This window comes from Castor canadensis, chromosome 12 (genome assembly GCF_047511655.1).
Source record: "Castor canadensis chromosome 12, mCasCan1.hap1v2, whole genome shotgun sequence".
Lineage (NCBI taxonomy): Eukaryota > Metazoa > Chordata > Mammalia > Rodentia > Castoridae > Castor > Castor canadensis.
In genome coordinates, this window is record NC_133397.1 from 104178131 (window position 1) to 104202875 (window position 24745).

The 24745-nt window shown below is 40.0% G+C and overlaps 1 protein-coding gene across 2 annotated transcripts in view; it reads left to right on the forward strand.

The window, feature by feature from the left end:
* Notch2 (notch receptor 2) overlaps window positions 1-24745 on the forward strand; it is a 178466-nt gene that overhangs the window by 66951 nt on the left and 86770 nt on the right. For both annotated transcript variants that reach the window (XM_074050641.1, XM_074050642.1), the window contains one exon: window positions 2242-2323. In XM_074050641.1, the coding sequence (XP_073906742.1) occupies window positions 2242-2323 (82 nt within the window). The remainder of the gene's footprint in view (window positions 1-2241; window positions 2324-24745) is intronic.

The following is a 24745-nucleotide window of genomic DNA, read 5'->3' on the forward strand; positions in this document are numbered from 1 at the left end:
TTTATGTACTTTTAATGAGGGAAGTATTACTGATGGATCACAGGGGAACTTCAGATTGGTTTCCACCCCTAGATTGCTTTCCAGGTAGGCAGTTGAGCCCCCCTGAGGTTGTGTCTTACCTGCAGCTGTCCAGCTAGGTGGGGTTAGAGACAGGACTTCAGGACTGCCTCCACTGCATCAAGAGTCCAGAGGGGGACAGAGCTGGAACTCGCTCCATGCTTGCAAGACATTCCTTTCCTACTGAGAGGTTTTCCTTTTTATTTAAAGAAAAAGAACAAATAGAAAATAGCCAGGAAGTTCTCATTGAAACTAATAAAAGTGTCTAAAGAGGATGAAAAAATCAGTTTGAGAACTTTGGTATGGAGGAAATAACCTGACATTAACTGTTTTAATTATAGTTGTTGCATTGGGCTTATCAGTGTGGGAAGAGGGAGCATTTGAGCATTACAGGGAAGTGGGATGTGGACAAGAAGATGACCCTCTTCCTGAATCTGCCTGTTACAAATATGGGCTGGGCTTAGTGAGAGACCAGGCCCCAGGCTCAGCACCACCACTAGCTGGGGATCTGATGTCTCATGAGGAGACCACTTACCTCCCTGGCCTTCACTGTCTACACTGTGAGGAAGGAGCCAGTGTATCTCTGTAGTGAATATCACAGTCTGGATCCAGACTCCCTAGTCAAATTCTGGCTTTCCAACTTACTGGTATGACAAAAGTCAGGTCACTTACCCTCTCTGTCCCTACATCTGTGTAACAGGTATAATAACAGTAACTACTGCTTGGAGTTGTGAAGATTGAATTAGTGTATAAAGTACTAGAGGACAGTGCTTGGTATTTAGTAAATGCTATGTGTTAGCTGCTGTTATTACTATTACTTTTTTTTAGAGCATTATTCTTTAAAGAATACTGTAAACATGGGGTCTCTGTAAACATGTTCTCAAATGATTCCACACTGGACAGATAAGGAGCCCTTATGCAGTATGTTGATGGAGAAGTTGCTCTGGCATCCAGCTTGTACCTGGGTCCTTTGTGGAAAGAAGCTGGTTTTGCTGTCAGTGATGGACAAGCCTAGAGCTTCTGATAGCACACAGTTTATGCATAGAATGGTATGGCTGGAGAAACTCAAAGGCGGGGGACCCCTCAGTTTTGCTTTCAGGTTTTCATACATGAACTATTCTAGGAGGTAGACCTCAATGGCCTCCAAGAAAGGGTTTATGGGCTTCAGTGTTGATTCTGACTTTTGTTGTTAGATTAGATTTCTGTCTGTCTTAGCTTTCCAACTGTGATTAGAATTCTTGATACGCATTTTGGAAATGAAAATCCCAACTCTAAAAGCTAAGCAGTAAAGACACTGTATGTATGGAAGAAGTGCATGTCACATTCAGGTAGTCTTCTGTCCTGGTGAAAATTTCCATTAGCACACTTTTTCTCTTTTTCTTTTTCTTAACAGTAAGAGAATTGGGTGTAAAGTATCGTTTTGTTGTCTCTCAAAGGACCAGTGAAATCAAGAATTTGAGAATTTTTGCTTCCCCTTTACAAAAAAATTATCTTTTTGTTTACTTTGATGCCCTCTCATCTGCAATCTCTATTCATGATCTACTCCTTGTTTTTTTGAGATCCCCTTAAAATTAGAGTTTATGTTTCTTTCATTCAGTTATCTAAGTATTCAATTTCTCCTTTTTTTCTGGATCCTACTATAGTGCATACTAGGCTCTCAAGTTTAGTTTGTCCAATGAATGTTATTGATGTTTCTGTTTTCTTTTTGAAATGGCCTGTTTTAAAACTTGAGACAAAAGTAACTTACATGAGGCAAAGTAACTCCTTACTATGGTGACCTCGTATCTACCCAGGTCTTCCTGAACGTTCATTGAGGAATCCTTTTATTACTCATCTGAATTATCCAAATTCTAAGATGACTATCAAGGCATGGATGTTACATCTTTAATTGTCTTAGTTATCAATGGGAGAGAGATGTAACAGCCAGGATATTGAAGCACAGAACATATAAGAGCATAAAGAACATTTAAGACCACAAAAAAGTTAATGTGAGAATAGACTTTTGGGATACCCTGTTGTGTGTCGACAACTCTAAAAGCCAAAAGACAAAAAGCTGATTAAAGCTCTAAAGGGAACCCAGGTCAGGTTTGATGTGGGAATGATTGTTGACTTGGGTCACACTTTGGTTTTTGAGGGTTATGATTAGTGCCTTATTTCTAATGTATGCTTCTTTCTTATTTTTAGCTTTGCAATGTCGAGATGATCAAGAGCCCTGTGTAAATAAAGGAACTTGTGTTACCTACCACAATGGCACAGGATACTGCAAGTAAGTTTTCTTTTTCCAAAATAGGACACTGGACAAAATTTGATTCTCCTCTGTTTTTAATACTTCTATGAAATGTTACTGGTTCTCAAATTTCTCTGATGCAGTTATTGAGGGTGGTAAGGATGGCAGGATGTGGATGTCAGGTAAATGGTTAGTGAGACTATTTTACTGTCTTTATCATTATGAATGACTTGTCAACACTGGCCTACTGAGTCTGTTCTCTTACATTTTTCAGTTTAAGACATAGCTTTGTAATCTTCCTCCCTCAACATGTTAGCTATGGTCTTGTTTTTGAAGTTAAACCGATTAGATATTAACTTAAATTCTTCCCAGTATAAGTGAATATTAGAGTCATAATGAACTTCTTTTTCTCCTAGTGTAAAAAAATCCTGATCTGAAGGTGAGACTGTGAGGGAAGAAGATGCATACATGCATGTGGGATGGGGTGGGGGCCGGGTCTGTGTGTATCATCATATGGGAGATGGATGAGGGAGGGATTAGACTGGGAAACTTGGGATAGTTCTTATTTTATTTTATTTTGTATTGTTGTGCTTTTACAAATGTGCTTTTTGTAAATGTGGCATTTACAAAACTCCTTAAAATGTATCAAATATATCATAGTTAAATTCACCCACTCTATCATTCTCCTTTATCCCCTCTCCCCCCATTCCTGGACTGGGATAGTTCTTGACTCACAAATATTTTTTTCTTCTTCTCCAACCATCTAGTCTAGCCAGAGTTTTTGTTTATTTGGGGAATTCTGTGAGGCAATTTCTTTCTTTCTTTCTTTTTTTTTTTTTGTGTGTGTGTTTGTGTGTGTGTGTGTGTATATATATATATATGTGTGTGTGTGTATATATATATATCATTTTTACATTTTTACATTTATTATTATCAGTTTTAGATTTACTCACATGTACATATGTTGTTTGGGCCACCTTCCCCTCCCACCCCTACAAGGCATTTTCTTAAATAACATCTTTAGAATTCTTATAGACCATATTTTTTTTCTTTTGAAAAAAAGAAAAGTTGTGATAACATACATTTATTCCATTTATTTCAGGGAAAATAAGATTTGATAACACCAGGATCTAAGTTTTTTGATGTCATGAACAAGATTTTTTTTCCAAGTCAGAAACAATTTTCTTCAACAAAGTGAAAACATTTTAAGCTGTGATGACAGTTAAGTTTAACAATAGTTTGTTTGGATTAGAATAAAGGTAACATTGGAAATGAAACATTTTATGTAACTGATTATGGGCTGCTTACTTGGTTTTTCTAACTGGACCAGAAAAACCATGGGTGCATTCTCCTCTAAGAGTGAAAATACTATTAGAAATAATAAGTAGGGAACTAAATACCTTAGAACTGGTCGCTGAAATTTCCTATAGTCTTTTGAGGCATCTGGTGCCCAGTTGCTTGCTTTATTCTATTATTTAGCTCTTTTGTGGTAGTTAACCCATTATATTGTGATCACTTGTGTGTGTGTGTGTGTGTGTGTGTGTGTGTGTGTGATTATATTTCTTTCTCAGTAGATTGTGAGGTCCTGGTCTTAGGCACTTTTGCATAGCTAATGCCTCTTACAATATCTAATAAATAGTTATTGTTCAATAATTTGTTCCTTGAACTAAAAGATGTTGAGTAGCATCATTCACATGCCTCTTATCTATTTGTCTTAAGTAATAAGATATTGATTCTCATCTTTGAGAATTTTGTTTGCTTCAGGTAGCATCCAGATGGTAGTACCATTGCAGAAAGGCAAGTTAGTTTGATCATAATTCAACTTGGTGACTTCTATAGGAAGAGTTTCACATTTGTTCTAAGTGTTGGCCTATATATTTATGTTCTGGTATGAGGAGAATAATCCAGCCCTTACCAGGAAAGGACACTAAGGATCCTTTGGTAGATCTTTTGGTAGAAAGCAGTTTTATGAATTTCTAGTCTCAAACTGTAAGCAAGGTCAGGAGGGTGAGGTGATCCTCAGCCTCTGGAGAAACACTGCTGACTTTGTGGCTGATGAAATTGGAGCTGCCTAAATTCTGTCCCCATGCTTGTTAATTGTCGAGGGGATGGAATCCTATGGATATGGTTCTTGTGGGTCCCTCAGGTATTTTCCAGCCCTGCTGTGAGAGAAAAGCTTCTTAAGAAAGGGAGAGTAAGAAAAAATGAAAAAGCCATCTTTTTAGGAGATCAAAATGAATAAAAGAACTTGTAAAAAGAGAGTGTTCACCTCAGCGAAGGCAATGTTAGCTTTTTCAGGAGTGGCAGGGTCAACAGAACTGGACACAGAAAAGAGGCCAGGTGCACCACTTTTAAGTGCTGCACAATCCTAGGCAAAGTTGTAAGCAAAATAACATGTACTTAGCATTCTTTTTAGTATCACTTCACCAATCTTGCTTTTCTTTCACCTGGGGAAGAAGATACTCCAGCTTGTTCAGTAAATATTTTCACAAAATAGTAAATCAGTGTTAACATTTAGAAGGTTTATAAAAATCACAGGGCATGTGATTTTCTTTTTCTTTTATTCATGAGATTGCTTAGTGGATTAAGAAAAGAAAGTTGAAGCCAAATTCCTTTTTTGGAGGTGGGTTTGGAGGTGAGTGGGTGGGGAATGTTTTAAAGTAGAAGGTATCTGACTACCTGTTAAAGTTGCATTACTCTACTGATTCAGCTCAAATATAATGATTGTTTGTAGAAAGTATAGAAACCCTCGCTAAGCTCACATTGACAGATGAGGATAAGTGCTTGTAAAGGTAGGTTTTGTACACAGCTCTGCTGTTTTTTCTCAGTGTTAGGAGCCCAAGTCAGTCTGTGACAAGATTGTAATGCCAGACAAGGAGATGGGGGCTGTGTGATCCTAAAAAAAACTCAGTGATTGCTGCAAAATAGTTGCTGTCAGGTCTCAATACAGCCTCTCACTGCAGAAAGATAAGGCATTTTATTCTCCCCTTGTCCTTCTGGGAGGTATAAGTAAACGATTAAGTTTGGATGTAATTAATCACTTTCAAGTTGTTTGCTCCAGGCTTTTAAATGTAAGCCATTCCAAATCCCATTTTTATTAAATATCATGGGTAGCTCAAGTCACTGGGAAGCTGGGGGCAAGTGAGTTTGTAAGTTACACTGTTTACAAAATACGTATTTTAAGGGCATATTTATCAGAGTTATTAATGTCCTCATCTGTCAGTTCTTCATGAGTGTGTGTGAGTGTGTATGTGTATGAGTGTGTGTGTGAGTATGAGTGTGTGTGTGTATGTGTGTGTGTGTGTGTGTGTGTGCTTACTAAGGATTAAACTTAGGATTCTTGCACTTCCTAGACAGATCTTTTTATCACTTGGGCCATACCCCCAGCCCTTTTTTTTTGTTCGTTTGTCTGGTACTGGGGATTGAGTTTAGGGCCTTCACCTCAAGCCACTCCACCAGCCCTTTTTGTGATGATGGTTTTTTTCAAGATAGGTCTGGAGAACTATTTGTTTGGGCTGGCTTTGAATCTCAGTCCTCCTGATCTATGCCTCCTGAGTAGCTAAGATTATAGGCGTGAGCCACTGGTGTCCAGATCATTATTTTTCTAAAGGGTCTCACTTTACACTTGGGCCTGCCTGGACTGTGATCCTCCTATTTATGTTTCTTGTGAGCCACCATGCCCAGCTTTTGTTGGTTGAAGTGGGGTCTTGCAAACGTTTTGCCTATACTGGCCTGGAACCCCATCATCCCTGTCTGTACCTCCCAAGCAGCTGGGATTATAGGCATGAGCTACATGCTCGGCCCTTAACATCTGTGTCACTGTGCCCGTAACATTTGCCATTACTTAACCTCTGTGTCATTTGTATGCCTCGATCAACTGCTCCTTCTCTTTACTCTGGGTACAATTTCCCTTTGCTTCACATGTACAGTAGTTTTTAATTACTGACTGGACCTTGTAGATGATGCATTTTAAAGATTTTCTTTCACTAAGAATGTTGAATTCTGTTCTTGTAGGTGGTTCCATTCCTGACAGATCACTTTGGATCACTTTGGAGGCTTAGTTTTAGTTTTTGTTAGGGGTGGTTTACTTCTCCTTTGCCCTTAGTTGAACAATATAAAGTTTAAACCTTGAATATGGTCTTTATTTTCATAGTGTGACCCTTTAGAGGTTCAGTGGACAGTTGAAGAGTTTAGTGAGCCCCAAGGAATTTATCAAGCCCCTCCAATTTGGCAAAACTTGAATTCTAGCCAGGAGCTTCTGCTCAGTCTTTTCAGCCTTCTGGCTGTCTCTGGGGTTCCTGAATCTCATCTTGCTCCAGCATAGCCAGGATTTGAAGGATTTGGTCAGAGTCTGGTGCATACTTTGAGCTCTTCCTTCGGTGGTTCTGTCCTTTTCAGGATTTCTTCTCTCACATTCCAGCTGCCTTGATAGCTTTGGATACCTCTGGCTCCCCACCCATAAAATATCAATGCCACTTATACTCTCTTTCTCTAGCGCTGCAGGGACTGGGAGGATCTCACTGTCAATGGTTTGCTTCCTTTTTCCTCTTCAGATTCACATTCCTTCCTGTTTCTTCTTGCTTTTGGTTGCTCTCTGGTGCCTTTAATTATTTTGTTCAGCGTTTATAATTGTTGAGAGCAAGAAAATTGGTCTGATGTGACTTCGCCATTACTTATAAGGATGAATTTTGTAATTATGCCCAGGTCTTGAGAATTTCCTCTTATCACGTACAAGGTATCTAGCACAGCTAGATAGCTGTGAAGTAAGAGAAAGTCACATAGTTACAGAGGTTCCTGTGGATGAGTGCTTGTCCTCAAGAATCTCTACTTCATGTCTACCTGAAAATGACATTTTCAACTGCATAGTTATAAATAAAAGATGTTATAAGGTACAAATTGTGTCACATTTTATCTAAGTTGAGTCTGTAAGCTGTAATATACATTTAAGAATTTTCCTTGCCAGGTTTAGAGTAAGGTTGGTGGCCTTGGCCTCCTAAACTTATCCAAGAAAACTAGAGCTATTGTCACCATTGTCTTCTTGAAAAACATGGGTATTGAAGGGAGCAGAGACCCTGAATTCCCTCAGAATCAGCTGAGTGCTGGAGCGTGTATCGGCAGTGCTTGTGCTGTGTGGTACTCCCTGGCAAGGCATTTTCTAAAGTCATGGCTTACTCACTATTTGCCCCTTTCATCACCTTCTTGTTACTGTGTTCAGTGCTGTGTAGGGGCAGTACCAGGTCAAAGAAATGACAGGGAAGAATACCAACTGTTAAGCCACTTTCTATTTCTTCTTGCTGGAACTGGTTTCTTCAGATAGGGGATCCTAATCATATATGTAGAGTTTCTTTGGAAGATGATAGCAGAAGCTTGGCCACTCTTCCATAGTCCTTTAATCTTTTCAGTAGTATTTTTTCTTTTTAGCATCTTTTTAACAAAAAGAATGCTATCTTTGACTTATTAAATGCCTTTCACGTTTAGCCTTTTTTAATGTGATGCTTGAGGATTAATTCCAGTGCTATTTTATATCACATATAACGTAACTCAAGTCTGTGGCAGTAGTTGCAGTTAATTGATACTGACACATTACTTTATACTTCTTTGGGAAGTCATAAAGTAATTACTAATTCATTCTCTGGACTTCTTAAAGAGGTTCAGAGTGAGGCCTGCTAGTGTTGTAAAGTGACGTGTGAACTGATTGTAAGGTTTTTGTGTGTGTGTGTGGTGCTGGGAATTGAACCCACAGCCTTGCACATGCTAGGCAAGTGCTGTACCACTGATGTGATCTTCTGTGCAGAAACCACCAGTGAATGGCAGGACTGAGGCTAGGGGAGAGGAGTGAGGCATTTGCCTCAGGTGTGAAATTTAGGGGGTTGCCAAAAACCTCAGACATAAAGATTAATAATATTTCAATGTCATAGTTAAAAAAATCAAAATTAATGTAAAAATAGTGAAAAAATAACAAAACTAAGTGAAAAGAAGATGAGTGTTACTGGTTCTTTTTCCGCAGGCTCCAGTGTATTTAGCCTGATACTGGTGAGCAGATTAAGGCACCTGGAAGAGTCTTACTGGGTGATGTGCAGAGGACATAGGTTTTTATGCCAGATAGACTTGAATTTGAGTCTGCTTCCTGTTAGCAATCAGATTTTTGGCACGTTAATGACTATAATGCTAGCTGGTATTTGTTGAGCACTTGTTATATACTAGTCTCTATCCTCATTTAAGCTGTAGTCCTTATTGTAGTTTTTATATGAGATAGATAGTATTAAGTTCCTGTTTTACCAATAGTATAGGGAAGCTCAAAATCTTTTTACAGACCTGAGATGTGTGCTTGGAAACATTTTCAGTCTGCCTGTTAATAAAATGGGACTAAATTATATATTAAAGAGGTAGTTCAAACAAGACCATCTGAAAAGGAAGTGTGGAACATATGAAAGTATCTGAGGGCTGGTGGAGTGGTGCAAGTGCAAGGCCCTGAGTTCAAACCCCAGTACCACCAACCCTCCCCACTCACCCCCCCAAAAAAGAAAGGAAGATACAAAGCATATGAAAGGTGGTTTTTTAGATCACGAATACAGTTAAAACTCTGCTTTATGTAGTGCCCGATTTTGACCGTAGGAGCAGCAGCATTAGGTGGACCCGGACACCCCACACAAGACTAGAACATTGCACCTACAGAGCCTTGCTGCATGAGGGTACATGGGCCAGGTTTGGCTAATGCAAGCTTTTTTGAGAAATGGCCTTTGACTTGAAAGCTTAGAGCAGTTACTGTCGATGAGATTGAAGAAGGCAGTTAAGTGGGGCAGTGAAGATTTAAGAAGATAGTGTCTGTGAAAGTATTCTTCAGTACAGAAAACTAAATTGACAAACTTCAACTTCTCCATTTTTCCTAAATGAGGATGAACAAGTCCACACTGACTTTATCCAGCTGTGACATTGAGACAGGCCAAATCCAGTGGCTTGTGATATATTTGGTATCAGCACAAAAATCACAAGTTGTTAAATATAGCTTCTTGCATTTGCATACTTACAGATACAATTGTATACGTCCAGTGAGGCCTTTCCTTGTTTAGAATTTGTGATCTGGATCCTTTAATGGTACCATTCCTATGTAGGTCTTATTAACACTATATCCTTTAAAATCCTTTCATACATTACATGGTATCTCTAAGGGGTCTTTCACACAGGAAGATCACCAGCTTTTTATCAACACAGATTTCATGCTCTTTTCAACTCATCTTTATTCTTCAGGTTGGGACCTTTCTGAATTTCAGCATTTGGTAGCAAAGTAGGAGAAGGTGGTTCCTAGGCTCTGGCTGGATCCTTTTGCCTGTCTTGGGTAACTGCCAATGTTAAATCAATTAATTTTTTGGGCCTGCAGGCCAGCATTAGTAGATCCTAGTTTACTGAGGCTTCTTTCAACACAGTCTCCAGGTTAACCATAATCCTAGGTGAAGTTTCTTCTTATTGTTCAGTTGTGGCTTGTCAGCACCATTAATTTCATGTAGGAATTCTTTTCTCCCTTCCCCTGGAAACACAATGAAAAATATTTCTCTCTCAGGATCTAGAGAAATTTAATTAAAGTCTTCATTTTAATTTTGTTTATATTGCCCTTAATCAAGGCTAGAAAAAAGGAGCAAGGAATATCAAAATGCAGTGAAAATGTAATTATCTAAAATTTCCAAGCTTTATTTGCTAAAGTGGCATAACGTGTGGGTACAAAGGAGGTTTTCAGTAAGGCTGCTTCTTAATGACTGCTAGTAGGAATTTTGTAGTTAAGCAGTGAAGTTTAGCATCTCCTCCACCCCAATGTCCTATGTGTCTGTTTGTGTATGAGCATGCATGCATGTGTGCACACGTGAGTGTGTTTTGTGAGTATATTGTTTCCATATTTGTCTAATTTGAGTTTTACCTTAAATCTGTCCCGATGTAAGGTCAATTACAATTTCTCTTGGTGTTCCTGGAATTTCTAGATTCTGTTTATCTACTAAAACACTTAGTCCTCTGTGTCCAAAAATGTATTGCTGATTCTCAGACTGTTCCCACCAGCCTTCCCTTATCAATGCAGTACCTTCCATTTAAAATGTTCCTCTCCAAAATGTGGATGTGATCTTTATGAAAAGGAGCTTAGGAAAGAAAAGTGAAAGCAAAGAATAAGAAAGGTAGTTCTTAAGTGGCAGGTAATTGCTCAGTGAACATAATGAACTGAATGTTCATGTTTTTCCACATAAATATAGGAGAAGGTTAATAAGAGAGTAATCTAATTTAGAATCCAAGTGGTGTACCAAAAAATCCTCTGATTTTAGTCTTTTGGCCCCCATCGTTATTCCCCTTTCTGATTCTTCCTAGTTCTCATTATCTGTGCCAGAATTCCAGGCAGTTATAGACTATTTTCTTTTATACGTATATGTACACTTCATCATCCCCAACAAGATGGCCAGATGTCAGGACTGCCACCATGTTCCCCACAGGAGAAGCCTAGCATTTGTTAACAGACATGGCTTAGGTATATGGACCTAGCAGTGAGTCAGTCACAGTCTCTTGGGCTTCTTTGTGCCCAACTTTTCTACCTCTTAGTTGCTCTTTTCTGTGTATACTCTAGATTGTGTGAGGTTTTACTAAACCAGTATGTGGATTAATCTGGTTTCACAGTGACAGTAAGCAATTAACATTCCTTTAAGTAATGTTAGCTTGAATGTTTAGAGATGAAATACCTAGAGTGAGGGCTGAGGAGAGGACCAGAGGACAGGAAGAGAGGGCAGCTGGGAGCAATTACTTTCCTTCTGAGGCCCTTTTGGCCTCTTTGTTGATTCTGTGCTGTTGCCAGAGTAACCAGGTAGGCTGGTGGCCACATTTTGCAAGGAAACTGAGTCTAAGAATCTCTTAAGACAAGAAGAAGAATGGTTTGGGATAGAGGGAGTGATAGAAAAATAGACATTAGGAACAGGGGTGGTTTTCTTAGACTGCTTAGTTCCTTCTCTTAGCTGAGAACACAGATATCTCAGCATCAAGTCTCTTGTGTTCAGCATCTTATTGGTCAGTTTCTATTCATTTTAGGGATCGAGAGAAAGCAAGTATCTGTTAGCCAAGTGTTTGGTTACCCCAAATTAGCTCATGTCCTTTACTACTTATTTCCTCTAATTATATAGTATGTATCCAAACCCTCAATTATCCAGAATAAGCCAGGGCTGCCTGTTCTGTGTGGAAAACATTTGACAGTGGTTGCCATTCTTTTGCCTAGACCGTGGCAGAGCCTTGGTCATTTAACCTCCTGTCCCTTTAAGATTTTGCAACACTGGTTCTTGTGTAAATCAGATACTTCTCCTTGAAGAATTATTTCACTGGGCATCTTGCCCCTTCTGCAACCTCAGTTATTCTGAAAAGTACCTCAACAACCTCCTTGACTTTAATTTTTCTGCCTTAGTCCTATTTGTATATAATGTTTGTGGTGTCTGGTTCTGAGTCTCATATTGCTGAAACCCATGCCCTTGAATTTCTGGGTCACTCTTAAAAATGGACAGAACTTGATTACTAATGAAAAGGTGACTCATTTCCTTCCAGGCAAAGACTGACACTGACTATCAGAGTTCATGAGTCTCTACAGAAGCAAACTCTCTAATTAAGAGCATCACTTATTCTTTCCCAAATTTTATAAGAATTAATGATAGCATCATGAGCTGGGGAAGTGAGTAAGAGAGGCATTTATGCTGTGTTGAGAGGATACATGAATGAAAATGAGATCTGTATCATACATGAATTTACTTAAGTAAATTCTCTGAATTTAAATTTAGTTCTTTTCTCTACCATTGTCTCTCACAACATACCAGTCATTTTTAGCCTTGTATAATTTATCAGCAGGTCAGATTCCACAGGGACTGAAATGTCTACCACCATTTTGTGTTGAAGAAGTAGGCTGCCATGTTGGCCAGTTGTTTTGGGGAAGATGATAAGGTTGTTCTTCCCCCTTTAAGCTCAGGATTCCTTTTCACTGCCCTTATCTAATTTAAATATATCGTTACTTCTCTTTTGCTTGTTCTTTGCCTTCTTATGCTTCCTGTGAGGGTTTAGCCAAAAGTGTGGGTTGCACAACACTTCATTTACATAAGCATGTGTGGAACTGTTTATGTACTTTGAAAGGGTGATGGTTAGATACTGTAAAGGATGTAAAAGAGAGATGGGCACAAGTCTTGCCCAGGGAGCTCCATTGTGGAGTGGGGCAGTGGTCCAGACACGGACCACCACTGACCCCCTGGTGCTGACAGCAGCACCTTTCCATCCTATGGCAGTGTTGCTAAGGGAATTAGAAAGCCAAGGGTCACCACATTTAGGAGGTCGAAGGAACTTTGGAGAACACCTTTCCCACTCATCTGGTTTTATATGTGAGGAGCCTCAGGCTTAATATAGCAGAGTGAATTATCCTGTATTACATAACTGATTAGAATATAGACTGGGACCGAATTTTTTCTCTAGATTCCATTAGGCAATCTAAAGAACTAACCCTATTCCTTTTTTGTTCATGGTACCAGCCCTTTAGGAACTGATGTGGGTGAACATGTGTATTGGCAGAAAAACTGGATTTAAAAACAAAAGCAAATGAAATGTTAGTGTTTTTGAGGTAGTTTCAGAGAACAAGTTAACGCTAGCTGTAAATTTCAGTTTTTTAAAGTTCATAAAACCAAACAGTGTAGATATAATTTTGAATTCCTTATAAAGGAGATCTGCCCTCTGGTTCCAAGGGACTGAGGAGCGTAACTAAATGGAGTCATTCTAGAGATAAAGTGAGCACTGGAGATTATTTGGTCTAGTATCTTATTTTTAACATGTGAGGAAGCTGAGAGCATCATCATAATTTTTTCCCTATGTCCACTGTTTTTATCATCTTGTGTTATATTTATTTATTTGTTTATTTTTACAGTGCTGAAACAGAGTCTTGCTCATGCTAGGGCACTACTCTACCCCTGGGGTGCACGCCCAGTCCTCATCTTTGGTTTTAATTAGGCACAGGTACAGCAGTTGGCAGTGGTGATCCTTTGACCATAGGATTGCCTTTCTGAAATTAAACATCCTTTGTAATAACTGCTTCTAACATGGCCTAATTTCTGGTAAACAAAACAGTTACCTAAATTATAAGCAAGTATTTTTGCTTTAGCAAAATATTATACTTTACTGCTATCCTACTCTTAGGGCAGAGGTCAGCAAACTTCCTCTTAAATGCTGGATAGTACCTTGTGGGTTTTGTTGACTAAGAGGTAAATTGGAGACCCTGTATAGGTACTGAAGGACCCATTTTAAATGTCACTATTAAAAACATGAAGCCAGTTGTAGCTCCTTGGCTGCTGATACAGAAATTGGGGACACCAGCCCACATGCCTGAGAGCTACTTGACATACTTTGTGTCCTCTCACAGCAAGTAGTGTAAGCTGGAAAGGGTTATTCTTTGTGTTTTTTGTTTGTTTGTTTGTTTTTAAAATATCAATATGATGGGGTTTTGTGGTGGTACTGGGGTTTGTACTCAGGACCTTACACTTGCTAGGTTGTGACTCTAAGCCATTCCTTAGTTATTTTTCAGATAGGGTCTCACATTTTTGCCTGGAGCCAGCCTCCTATCTACGGCCTCCCTCAGAGTTGGGATTATAGGGATGTACTACTATACCCAGCGCAGTTGAATTGGGATCTTGCCGACTTTTTGTCTGGACTGGTTTCAACTGTGATCCTCTTGATCTCACCCCCTCTCCCCACCTCAAGTAGCTGGGATTGCAGGTATGAGCCACCACTCCTAGCCATCCAAATGGAATTCTTGAAGCAGATGTTGCTGAAGTCAGAACAATAAATTATATTTTATTCCTTCTTTATCATTTTTTGATTGATGCACTTTTTCTAGTTAAAATGATCTGCTGGTCTATGCTTCAGGGTAGGGTTATAGCTGAGATCCTGCTAAATTAATCAAATAAGTGAAAACTACATGTTTTTCTTTTACAAATAACTCTTCTCATTGCCATAAAAATAATAAATGTTGTCAGTTGTAAATGTCATGAAAGTTGTCCTTCGTGTGAAAAAGTTTTGGGGTGACTTGTAGTCTCAAGTATCAAGTTTTGCCTCTTTTTCCATGATCCTGTCTTTTAAGGAAAATAGTGATATTTGTCTTGAATTAGGGGTAGACATCAGTATTTTTCACGATATCCACTGTTTATAAGGCATTTTTAAATTAGATTTTTGAAGTGCTTTAGTGTATTCTGAAATTTTTCATTAGAAAGTTTTGTATTCTGATAGGAGTGATTTCCTTTTTCTTTTGGAGAATGATATATTCAGAACCCACAAAGAAATACTTAGGTTTTTTTAACCCTCTAAAATTTGAAGAAATGCATCTTACCATCATCATTATTGAACCTACTTCCACATACAGTGTTGGTTTGATACAGCTTCAACTCAGAATCCTTCCAGATCAAATCAAAACCCTTGGGAGCCATTCTGCTTTCAGACATTTTCTGTACTTCAGAACTCTTTTTTTTTTTTTTGGTGGTACTTGGGTTTGACCTCTGCTTTATGCTGTACGTCTTGAGCCACACCTCCACCCTTTTTGTTCTGGTTATTTTGGAGGTAGGGTCTTGCTTTTTGCCTTGGCTGTCTGCTGGGATGCAGGCACGTGCTATCATGGCCAGTTTTTTTTCTGTTGAGATGGGGTCTCACTGGTCTGGAACCATGATCCTCCTGATCTCAGACTCCCACATAGCACAGGCATTGGACACTGAACCCATCTGTTTGTGGGATGTTCTATTACTCAGGCCTCCAGTCTCCTAGTGCTTCATGTTATCGTTGTTTTATCTAAGACTAATGAAAATGTCTGTGTTGACTGACTTCGTATTTTTTTGAGGAAAATATGATAAACCATAATTTTTCCATATGGGGTTGGCCTGCTTTGAATACTTTGAATAGTTTTGAGGGTTAAGAAGTACTGTGCAGATTAGGAATCTTAATTAGTTTTAAAAATCCTTCAGGTAAATAGCTCAACCTAGTGGCTCCCAACTTGAAGAGTAATTAAAGTCTTTGTAAGGTGTAAGGATTCCGTGATCCTTGCATTTTGCCCTTTGGCATCTGTTAAGAAAACGAGCACTGCTTAGTTGAATGACTTCCATATGCCAGTTTACTGTGTTAGGCATTTGGGGTATAGCAGGGAATACTTCTTGTCTAATTGGGAAGACATATAATCATAGTGAGTATTAATGGGTGATGTGTGTTAGGGCTGTATCTTAGAGGAAATCACTTTTTTCTTTTCTAATTTTTTTTTTTTCTTCTTGGAGACATGGTCTTACTATATAGCCCAGGACAGCCTGTAACTCTCTATTCTCTTGCCTCAGCATCCTGAGTGCTAGCATTACAGGTGTGCCCAGCACGCCCATCAGGAAATAACATGTAAGCAGAGGCTTGAAGAAATTTTAGGGCTTTGCTCTGAGAAGAGGGTGGGAAAGTGTTTGGGGTAGGGTGAGTGGCATGAGGTGTGGCACACTACTGTAGCTGTCCTGCCTGCTGGAAGTGGTTGAATCCAGCAGTAGTGCAGTACAGGAAGATCTTGACACAAAGCCATTTCTCAGACTGTTTGCCAAAATGTACTAAGAATTCAAAAATCACTTTAGGGGCTGGGGGTGTTGCATAGAGGCACAGCGCTCACATAGCAGGTACAAGGCCCTGGCTTTGATCCCCAGCACTGCAACAAAATCATTTTAATGTACCTTTATATTTTAATAATCATCATAGTACCTACACACATTTAAGTATGGACAAAAATTATTAGTACTTTAGAGAGTGCAATAATTCTGCAGCCCATAGCTTGGGAACATCCATCTTAACTCATTATATTTGCCTGTTACTGTGATGATGCCTTTTGTAAACTCATATAAATAGGGTGTGTTTGTCATGTTTTACTCACATGGAGACATTTTCTCAGGGCCTATGGCAGTGAAATATAGTAAGGTACTGATAGTATGCTGGAAGACAGAGGAACTGCCCTCCACCTTTGAACTGAATCAACATGAGTCTTTCAGCACTGTTTGTGTGCCCCTACCTCATCTGTATGTGACAATTGAAGAGCCTAGGCACTCAGCTCTGCTCTGACTCTGATAAATGAGCCCAGACTATAAACTGGAAGATAAGGCAGTTTGCAGAGCTCTTGTGTAAATAAAGCATGTTTCTCATTGCATTGGTTCCTGATTTTAGACTCCAGCGAAGAGGAACGATGCTGTGAATGAACACCTTTCATGGCTGTACCACTTAGCTTCTCTTTGGTTTGAATTTATTAAAACCAGTGTGTTTGTTGCTTTATTCTGATTAGGGGTAGAAAAACCTGAACACATGCAAACTGAGTGAGGTGGGCTCTAGAAGACGGTTCCCAGCCTCACAATTCCCTTTGCAGTTTTTTTCCTGTGGGAAACTTTTAATTTGGAAGCATTCAGCCTAATGTGGGAATCAAGATTAACATTTTCTGAAATACTTGTACAAGAAAGGCAGAAATGTGCTGTCCAGGAAGCAAATTTACATAGTAGAAAAATGAGCCTCCCTCCCTGTAGTATTTGACAGTCTTTGTGTATTAGTTGTGATAAAAAGTTGTGCATGTGAGAGAGTGATTGTGTGTGTGTGTGTGTGTGTGTGTGTGTGAGAGAGAGAGAGAGAGAGAGAGAGAGAGAGAGAGAGAGAGAGAGTGTTGATTGTATACTTTTCCTTTTCATCAAACTAACAGGGCCCTAGAAAGTATTTTGCAACAAATAGCAACACCGATACTTTTTTTTTTTTAAGCTTTTTTTGTTTTCTCTTCTTGCTGAGTAGGCTATAATGTTTCCTTTTTTCTCCCCTCCTTTTTGTCTTATTTTGGAGGATGGGAATGAGAGTGGAAATGGAGATGGCAAGAAGTCCACATGACAGAGCTGCTTCCTTTTTCTTCTCTTTACCAGGAAACTGACTAGAAGTCTTTGTGTGTTTGTTTTTCAAACAAAGTCAGTAATTCGCTTAACCCAGTTAGTTACCTTTGCATAGAGTTACAAAATTTAAAAGTTGACAGTCTGGTGAGACATGGAACTGAAGAACCTAGGAAGAGAGGGAGGATGAGGTTGTCTGTGGATTGGCTCCTAGAGTGTAGCCGAGGTGTTTAGACTTGATTCTGTAGGCTTGAGGCACCCAGAAGTGTGTAGCCTGAGCTCTGGGATTGAAAGTTATAGGAACTTTCACTGGTAACAGCTAGCTTTGGCTGTTAGTAATTATTTTTATCTACTCTAACCAGAGGGATGGGGGAGGGGGCAGGAAACCAAGCTGGCATTACGGTCACAGGAAAGAACAGACTGATTTGGGGCCTTTCAAACTGCAGACCTTTGTTACTTACCGATGTTTAATTTGGTTTCTGGGTTTTGTTAGTTTTCCCCCTGCCTTCACCTCATTTACCTTAACGACAGCTCCCTCAACCCCCTCCCCAAGCTCAGCTAGGGCAGGCTGCCACTACCAATTGGGGGGCCCGAGAGGCCCAGAGCAAGAAGAAAGTGGGTTGAAAGCGGAGTTCTGTTTAAAGAATTTTCTGCTGGAAAGTAGCCCAGAAGGAGTAAAGAGAAGCTTTAATGAGGAGCAGCTGCAGTGCCGATGCAACCCACATGAGACATTTCCCCCCCTCTGTTCCACATTCTGTATAGTTTTTTAAAAATCATGATTTTGAAATAGCTGTTTTGTAAAGCATGCTTCTCTTTTTCTTCTTCTCCTATATGGTGGGGTTTTGCTTTGTTGTTTTTTTAATGGCCAAATCCTTACCACACCCCTACCAAAAAACAAAACAAAAACCCCCCAGAAAACAACAACAACAACAAAAAACCTAAACAACCAAAGACAGAGCTGCAGCAAAGTCCTGGGTACAATTTGGGCTCACCCTGCTGCTGCAGAACATTTGGTGGAGAAAACAGGAGCAGGAATGCTGGCTTTATTTGGAAAAGGGGCTTATTTCCTGCTCAGACTTCAGTCATAAGGGCTGCCACAAGCTGTTGCACTGTTCTCAGCTTTTCTCTCGAAGAGTGGCTGTTCACTTAGGAAGCGTGAAGAGCAAAGTTTTCTGCCCTGTGCTCCTAGGGAGGCTGGTCCTCAACTGTAGCCATTGCCAGATGATGGCCAACAATTGACACACCCCAGCTTTGTGGTAGTCTATACAGGGGGTGCGTATAAACGGAACCAGGCTGCTGGTGACATGCGAGAGTGGGGGGCTGGCTCTCATCTGCTTTAGTGGGGGGACTCTGTACATATCCTTTCCAGTGGGATGTGTTCTAGTCCTATTAGAAGGAATCCTTTTTTCTCTCTCTTTTCCTTTTCCTTCCCTCCCATTCACCCAAATGAAGTGGACCCCTTTTATGTCAGAAATGGCAGACTTTTCAAGAAAAAGCTGTGAATACATCTGTATGGACCTGACAAGTGTTCAGATTAATTTGTGAAATTATTTTATGGGGGAGAGTCCCTTCCCCAAAACTTTCCCTGGATCCTCACCTATGAACCATATTCTTTTCAGGTTCAAAGAGAAGAGGAATAGTATAGAAGGCAGTTATTGAGAACCATTAAAATAACTGATACACTCCCCACAGGATGGAGGCATTCTTGTTGCTTTGGGAGTGAAAGGCAGCTATTAGACTTACCGCATTACTTTTTAAAAGCCTTTTACATACCCCTTTGGTTCAAAAGGGTAGACTCTTTTCCAAACCATGTACTTGGTAACAATGGAATTATAGCTGTATGAAGGAACTAGTTGTGCTTCCTGCCTCTAACCAAACACAACCTGAGTCTTCTCAAGATGAAGCTCACTATTCAAACTCCTGTTTTCAGGCAGTCTCATCCACCACTTTCACTTACAGGGTATCTGGGGCATGTGTGGAGTTGAATGACTTCCTGCCTTGGGGCAATAGGGTTCTTTTCTTTCTGGCTGTCTCACTTAACCATTACTATTCTGTCATGATATGGTCAGGATTCTGCTGGTCTCCTGAGGTATGAGGGGTAATCCTGTACCCCAGGAGGACTCTCAAAATGGATGTGGCCAGTGTTCTACCAGGAAGACTGCAGTATACAGCTGGAAGAGGGATTTGTAGAAGGTATCATCTGAGAGGCTGACCACATCCTTCATATGAAATTTAACTTGCTTTGCAACCATTTGTTTGGTGGCAGTGCTCTTTAAAGAACCTTCACAAGGGCTTAAGACACTTTTCCCTCAAACACTGACTACAGTGGCTTAAGTGAAGAAGAACCATGTTGGTGAACTCATGAGGTGAGGGTGAGGTGCTGCATGCACTTTTGGGGGTATCAGAGGTGGGTGGATGGTTTGGAGGAGACTTACTGGAGGATGCAGATTTTGAGCAGATCTTTGGAAGAAGGGTGGTGAAAAGGCACACATTGGAGACATACTAGATGAGGAGCACGCTATTTCTCAGTGGAAATTAAATGTTAAAGTTTATAGACAATCTGTAGTATTTGGGCTGTAGATTAGAAAGGGTAAATGTTAGGGGCAGGGCAAATATTTCCAAGCAGAAGAATGAATGATATGATCAAAATTATCCCTGGGAAGGATGATTCATTAACTAGTAGCACTTCTGCAAGGAATTCCAGGCTGCCCTTGTGGAGGTGTGCATGGGAGGCTGATGCAGTTAGCATGATGTTGCTGACTGACAGTTGCTAGGCTTGGAGTAAGACTCAGGAGTATGTTTTTTGGTAAGGGCCATCTTACTAGAAGATCCAGGTGAAGCTAGTGATCGATTTATAGATGATGCAAAACTGGTAAATTGCTAGATTCACAGGTGACAAGTTTGGGGCAGGTCTGTTAACTTTGGTGTCACCTATGCAGTAGAGGTTCAGATCAGCTGGCTTCTGAGGTAGGGTGCAGTGCTGAAATTCTGTGATTAGTGTAAAAGTTGTCTCCATCAATAAAACTTGGGGTAAAGATTCACCATTACAAATTTATAAGGAACAAATGACAGTTCCAGTTATAAAACAAACCATACAAGTATAGGGTAAGAAAAATATGTCATGAAAGTAGCTCGTGTGAAATAGGGCCCTGAGTCTTTTAGCTTGAATGTATTCAGTAGCACATGATATTATTTTATGGCTTCTAAGAAATTGAACAGAACCTTAGGCTGAGATAGTGGAAACATGTGGCTAGATCGGGAGGTGATGGTTTAGTACTGTGCTACACAGGTATGAACATGTTATGTCTTTTTCCATTTTTGATCCCACCTCTTTTTTTTTTTTTTTGGTGATAGTACTGGGGTATGAGCTGAGGGTTTTGTACTTGCTAGGCAGGCACTGTACCACTTGAGCCATACCTCCAGGCCTTTTTTCCTCTGATTGCTTGGTTATTTATTTATTTATTTTATGGTGGTACTGGGCCTTAAACTCAAGGCCTCATGCTTGCTAAGCTTGCTAGGCAGTCAGTCTACCACTTGAGCCACTCCACCAGTCCTCCTCTGGTTATTTTTGAGATAGGATCTTTCTTTTTGTGACTGCAATCTTCCTATTTTGTGTTTTCCCTCATAGCTGAGATGAGAGACGTATGCCACTGTGCCCAACTTTTTTCTGTTGAGATGGGGTCTTGCGAACTTTTTTGCCCACCCAGGCTAGCTTCAAACCACAGTCTTCCAAACCTCTGCCTCCCAAGTAGCTAGAATTACATGCACCCATATTTCTTTGACACAAGGTCTCACTGTATAGCCCCAGCTGGCCTCATACTCCACATTTTAAACAGTTTTAATGAGTTGGAGTCATCCAGTGGGAGAGGCTGAGTAGCCCAATGTTGAAGTAATGGGCTCTGGAGTTACACCTAAGTTTGGCATCTGCTTCTAACATCTGCTAGCTGTGAAATCTTAATCTTTTTCCTCACATCTAGGGTCAAGCTCTTAATAGAGGCTGGAGATCAGAATATAATATAGCATTTTAGGAGGTAATAAAGGTAATAGCTATAAAATGCCTGGCAAGTGTGTGATAAATACATAGTAAGTGCTTAGAACATTGACTGTTATGATTCTTACTGTTATCTTTAGTTCAGAAAAACCATTAAAAAAAAAGGTGAGGAAGCCTGGAGATAATTTTATACTGGGAGAAACACCCAGAGAGTCTACAGAAGTGTCTGTGGATTTTTTTTTTTTTTTGGCAGTACTAGGGTTTGAACTCAGGGCCTCCTGCTTGCTGGGCATGCACTCTCCCACTTGAGCCACTCCACCAGCCCTTGTCTGTGGATTCTTGAAGAGCTACATGTGAGAGAAGCAGAGGGCTTGTTCCTTGTTCTGGAAGACAGCAGTGGTCAGTAGGTGGAGAGTGTTCTTTTTACAGTTAACATGTAGCTTACATATCATAAAAGTTACCCTTTTATAATATATAATTCAGTGGTTTTAGTATGCTCACGGAGTCATGGGGCCACCACTGTTAGGTAATTTCAGAGCATTTTCATCACTTCCAAAAGAAACTGTCTACTCCGTAGCATCACTTGCCATTCCACACCCCAGCCTCTGGCAACACTCATCTCTTTTCTGTCTCTGGAGATTTGCCTATTTTGGGCATTTCACACAGATGGAATCATACATGGGATCTTTTGTATCTGTCTTCTTTCACTTGGCATGATTTTTCAAGGTTTGTCTATGTTGTCGCACATATCAACACTGCATTCTTATTTATGGCCAAATAATATTTCATCACATGGATATACCAACAGTTTATTTCTCCATTTGTCAGCTAAGGGGCATTAAGGTTTTTTCCACTTTTTGGTTGTTATGAATAATGCTGCCATGACCATTCTTGTTGTGAGGACATCTGTTTTTAGTTATCTTGTGTGTTTATACCAAGGAGAAACATCAGAATTTTAAGACTTAAAAAAGAGATTTCTGACTGAGAAGTGTTGAAGCAGAGAGCCAGCAGCTTTACTTTACTTAACAAATGCACGGTATTTGCTGTGTGCGAGGCAGTGTTCTAAGTGCTTTGTGAAGATTTCAGAACCCCGTGCGGCAGTATTTATTAATCTGTCGCATAATGGAGAGGGTGAGTGCAGTGTCCAGGGTTACACATAGAGTGAGTGCTGGAGCTGGGATTCAAATCCAGGTGGTCTGGTTTTGGAGTCTGCACTTTCAGTTGAAGGAACAATAATAACTTCGAGCACTCATTAAACCCTTACTATTTGTTAGGCACCGTGCTGCATGTTTCTATTCAAGCAGAGACTAGTTATCTTGTAAGAATATTTTAGAAATGACTTTTTCATTTCACCCTAAGGTAGAAATTACCTTAGGGTGCCTTAAGGTTCTGAATTCCAAAGGAGAATGGAAGTGGGGAAACAGCCAGTGACAAGATGTCTGGCCTGAGGCTTTTTAAGATGATCAGAACTTGTATCAAAAAGGGAACCGAACATGAGTGATAGGCATTAAAGGAATTCAGTTAAGAAGACTTGTCAGAACACGGTAATGAATTACATATAACTCAGAGGGATTAACTAAAAGTGACTTCACATTGTGAGTGGAATCCTTAGAAAATTGGAGGAATTAAAGTTTCATGAGAAAATTATCTTTTTCTCAAATGTTTAGTTGCAAATATTGCCAGGGCATGCCAGGGTAGGTGGAAACCAAACATGGGGCTGGAGTGGTGCATCTTGAAGTCAGTCACACTTAGGTAGTTGTTTAAAGCCAGCTGAGAACACTTATAATAACAAATGCACATGAGAGAAAAGAGCAGTGAGGCCTAGTCTTGAACATTAAGGCAGCCATAATTACTAGGGAAGAAGTAGAAAAGGAGTTAGGGGTCTACATGATGCCTATACCAGGCTTTGATACCGACAGAGGGAGGCACAGGAGCCAAGGGAAGGAAAATTAAAATGTTGCACAGAGTCCTTAGCATCCTCCGAAGGAGAGAGAACTTCTTAGGATGGAGTCTCAGCCGAGGCTATTGAATCTGAAAAGGGAAAGGCATTGCTCTTTGAAAAGTTTCTAGGTAATAATTAGAGTGAAAGTTGCATTAGGAGGAAGCAAGTAAGGAGGTAGAAAAGAAAGAGAAATATCTGTGAAAGAAGCTTGGTTGCAAAGGAAGAGGAATTTTGAAAGGGAAGTGGGACTTAGTGAAAAGGTAGGTTAAAAGAGACCTATGTATGTTTTATGGTAAAAATAAAGAAATAGGCAGATGTCTATCCTCTGGAACATTTCAAATAAGAAACCAAGTAGGTCTCATTTCACACAAAGAAAATATTTGGGCCTAAGTGTTGGCTCCTGCCTGTAATCCCATCTACACAGGAGGTGGAGATGGAAAAATAATGGTTTGAGGCCAACCTGGGCAAAAAGTTAGTGAGATTCCGCCATCTCAAACAAAGATCTCAGGCATGGTGGTGTGTGCTTGTAGTCCTAGTCAGAGGTAGGAAGATCAGAGTGCCATTCTAATCCCAGGCAAAAGTGTGAGACCCTTTCTGAAAAATAAGTGAAAAGGGCTGGAGGTGTGGCTCAGGTGGTAGAGTGTTTGCCTAGGAAGACCTTGAGTTTGAACCCTAATACCTATAAATAAATAAATAAAAAGATATCCATGGGCTTTAGTTTAGAAGTCTGTTTACACATCCACGTTTTGTCTCAGAATAAAACCCTCAGCCCTTCTTCACAGTGGCCTAAAGGCCACATCTGGTTCTCATCCCCAGTTTGTCTGTTTTCCGCTACTTGTTTTACTCCTTTGGGCAGAGCAGCAGAGGTCTCCAGGTCTGTCTGCTGTTCCTCAAGCAGGCCGGCACTGTTCCCTGTCTTGGACTTTTGCATTCTGTGTTCCCTCTGCCTTGAACGCTTTTCCTAGTCTTCTGTGTGGCGTGTCTCATTCAGGTCTGACCTTGCCTGCTCGCTGAGCCCTTCTCTGACTTTCCTGTTGAAAACCCACTGTGTGCTCCTCTTTCCAACTCCTGTCCCTTCTTGTTTTATTTTTCTTCATAGCATTTACTCCATCTAACATTGAACCTTTTCCTTGTTTTGTTTTTGTCTTTGCCTGCTAGAATTTAAATCTTTTGAGTGTGAGGCTTTTCTTAGTGTAGTCACCTCTCAGTATCTATGGGCCTCCATAGACACTGAAATCTGGATGTTCATGTTCCTTTATGTACAGTGGCATAGCATCATATAACCTGTACACATCCTCCCCTATACTTTAGATTGCTCACATCGCCAATATGACGTTATTGCAGTTCAAATAGTTGTTATACCATGTATTTAGGGAATGACAAGTCTGAACGGGTTCAGTACACACACTTTTTTTTCCTAGATACTCTTAATCCATGGTTGGTTGAATCCATATATGTGGAACCCATCGTACAGTAGAGGGTTGACTACTAGAAAATGTCTGGCACTTTTACTAAATGTATTTTGTAACAATGGATGGATATTATGAGTTTCATGTTCTTTGTGCAAGCTATTCTTCATCATCATTAACGTCATTAATAAGCATATTGGATGTTATTAATAGGCT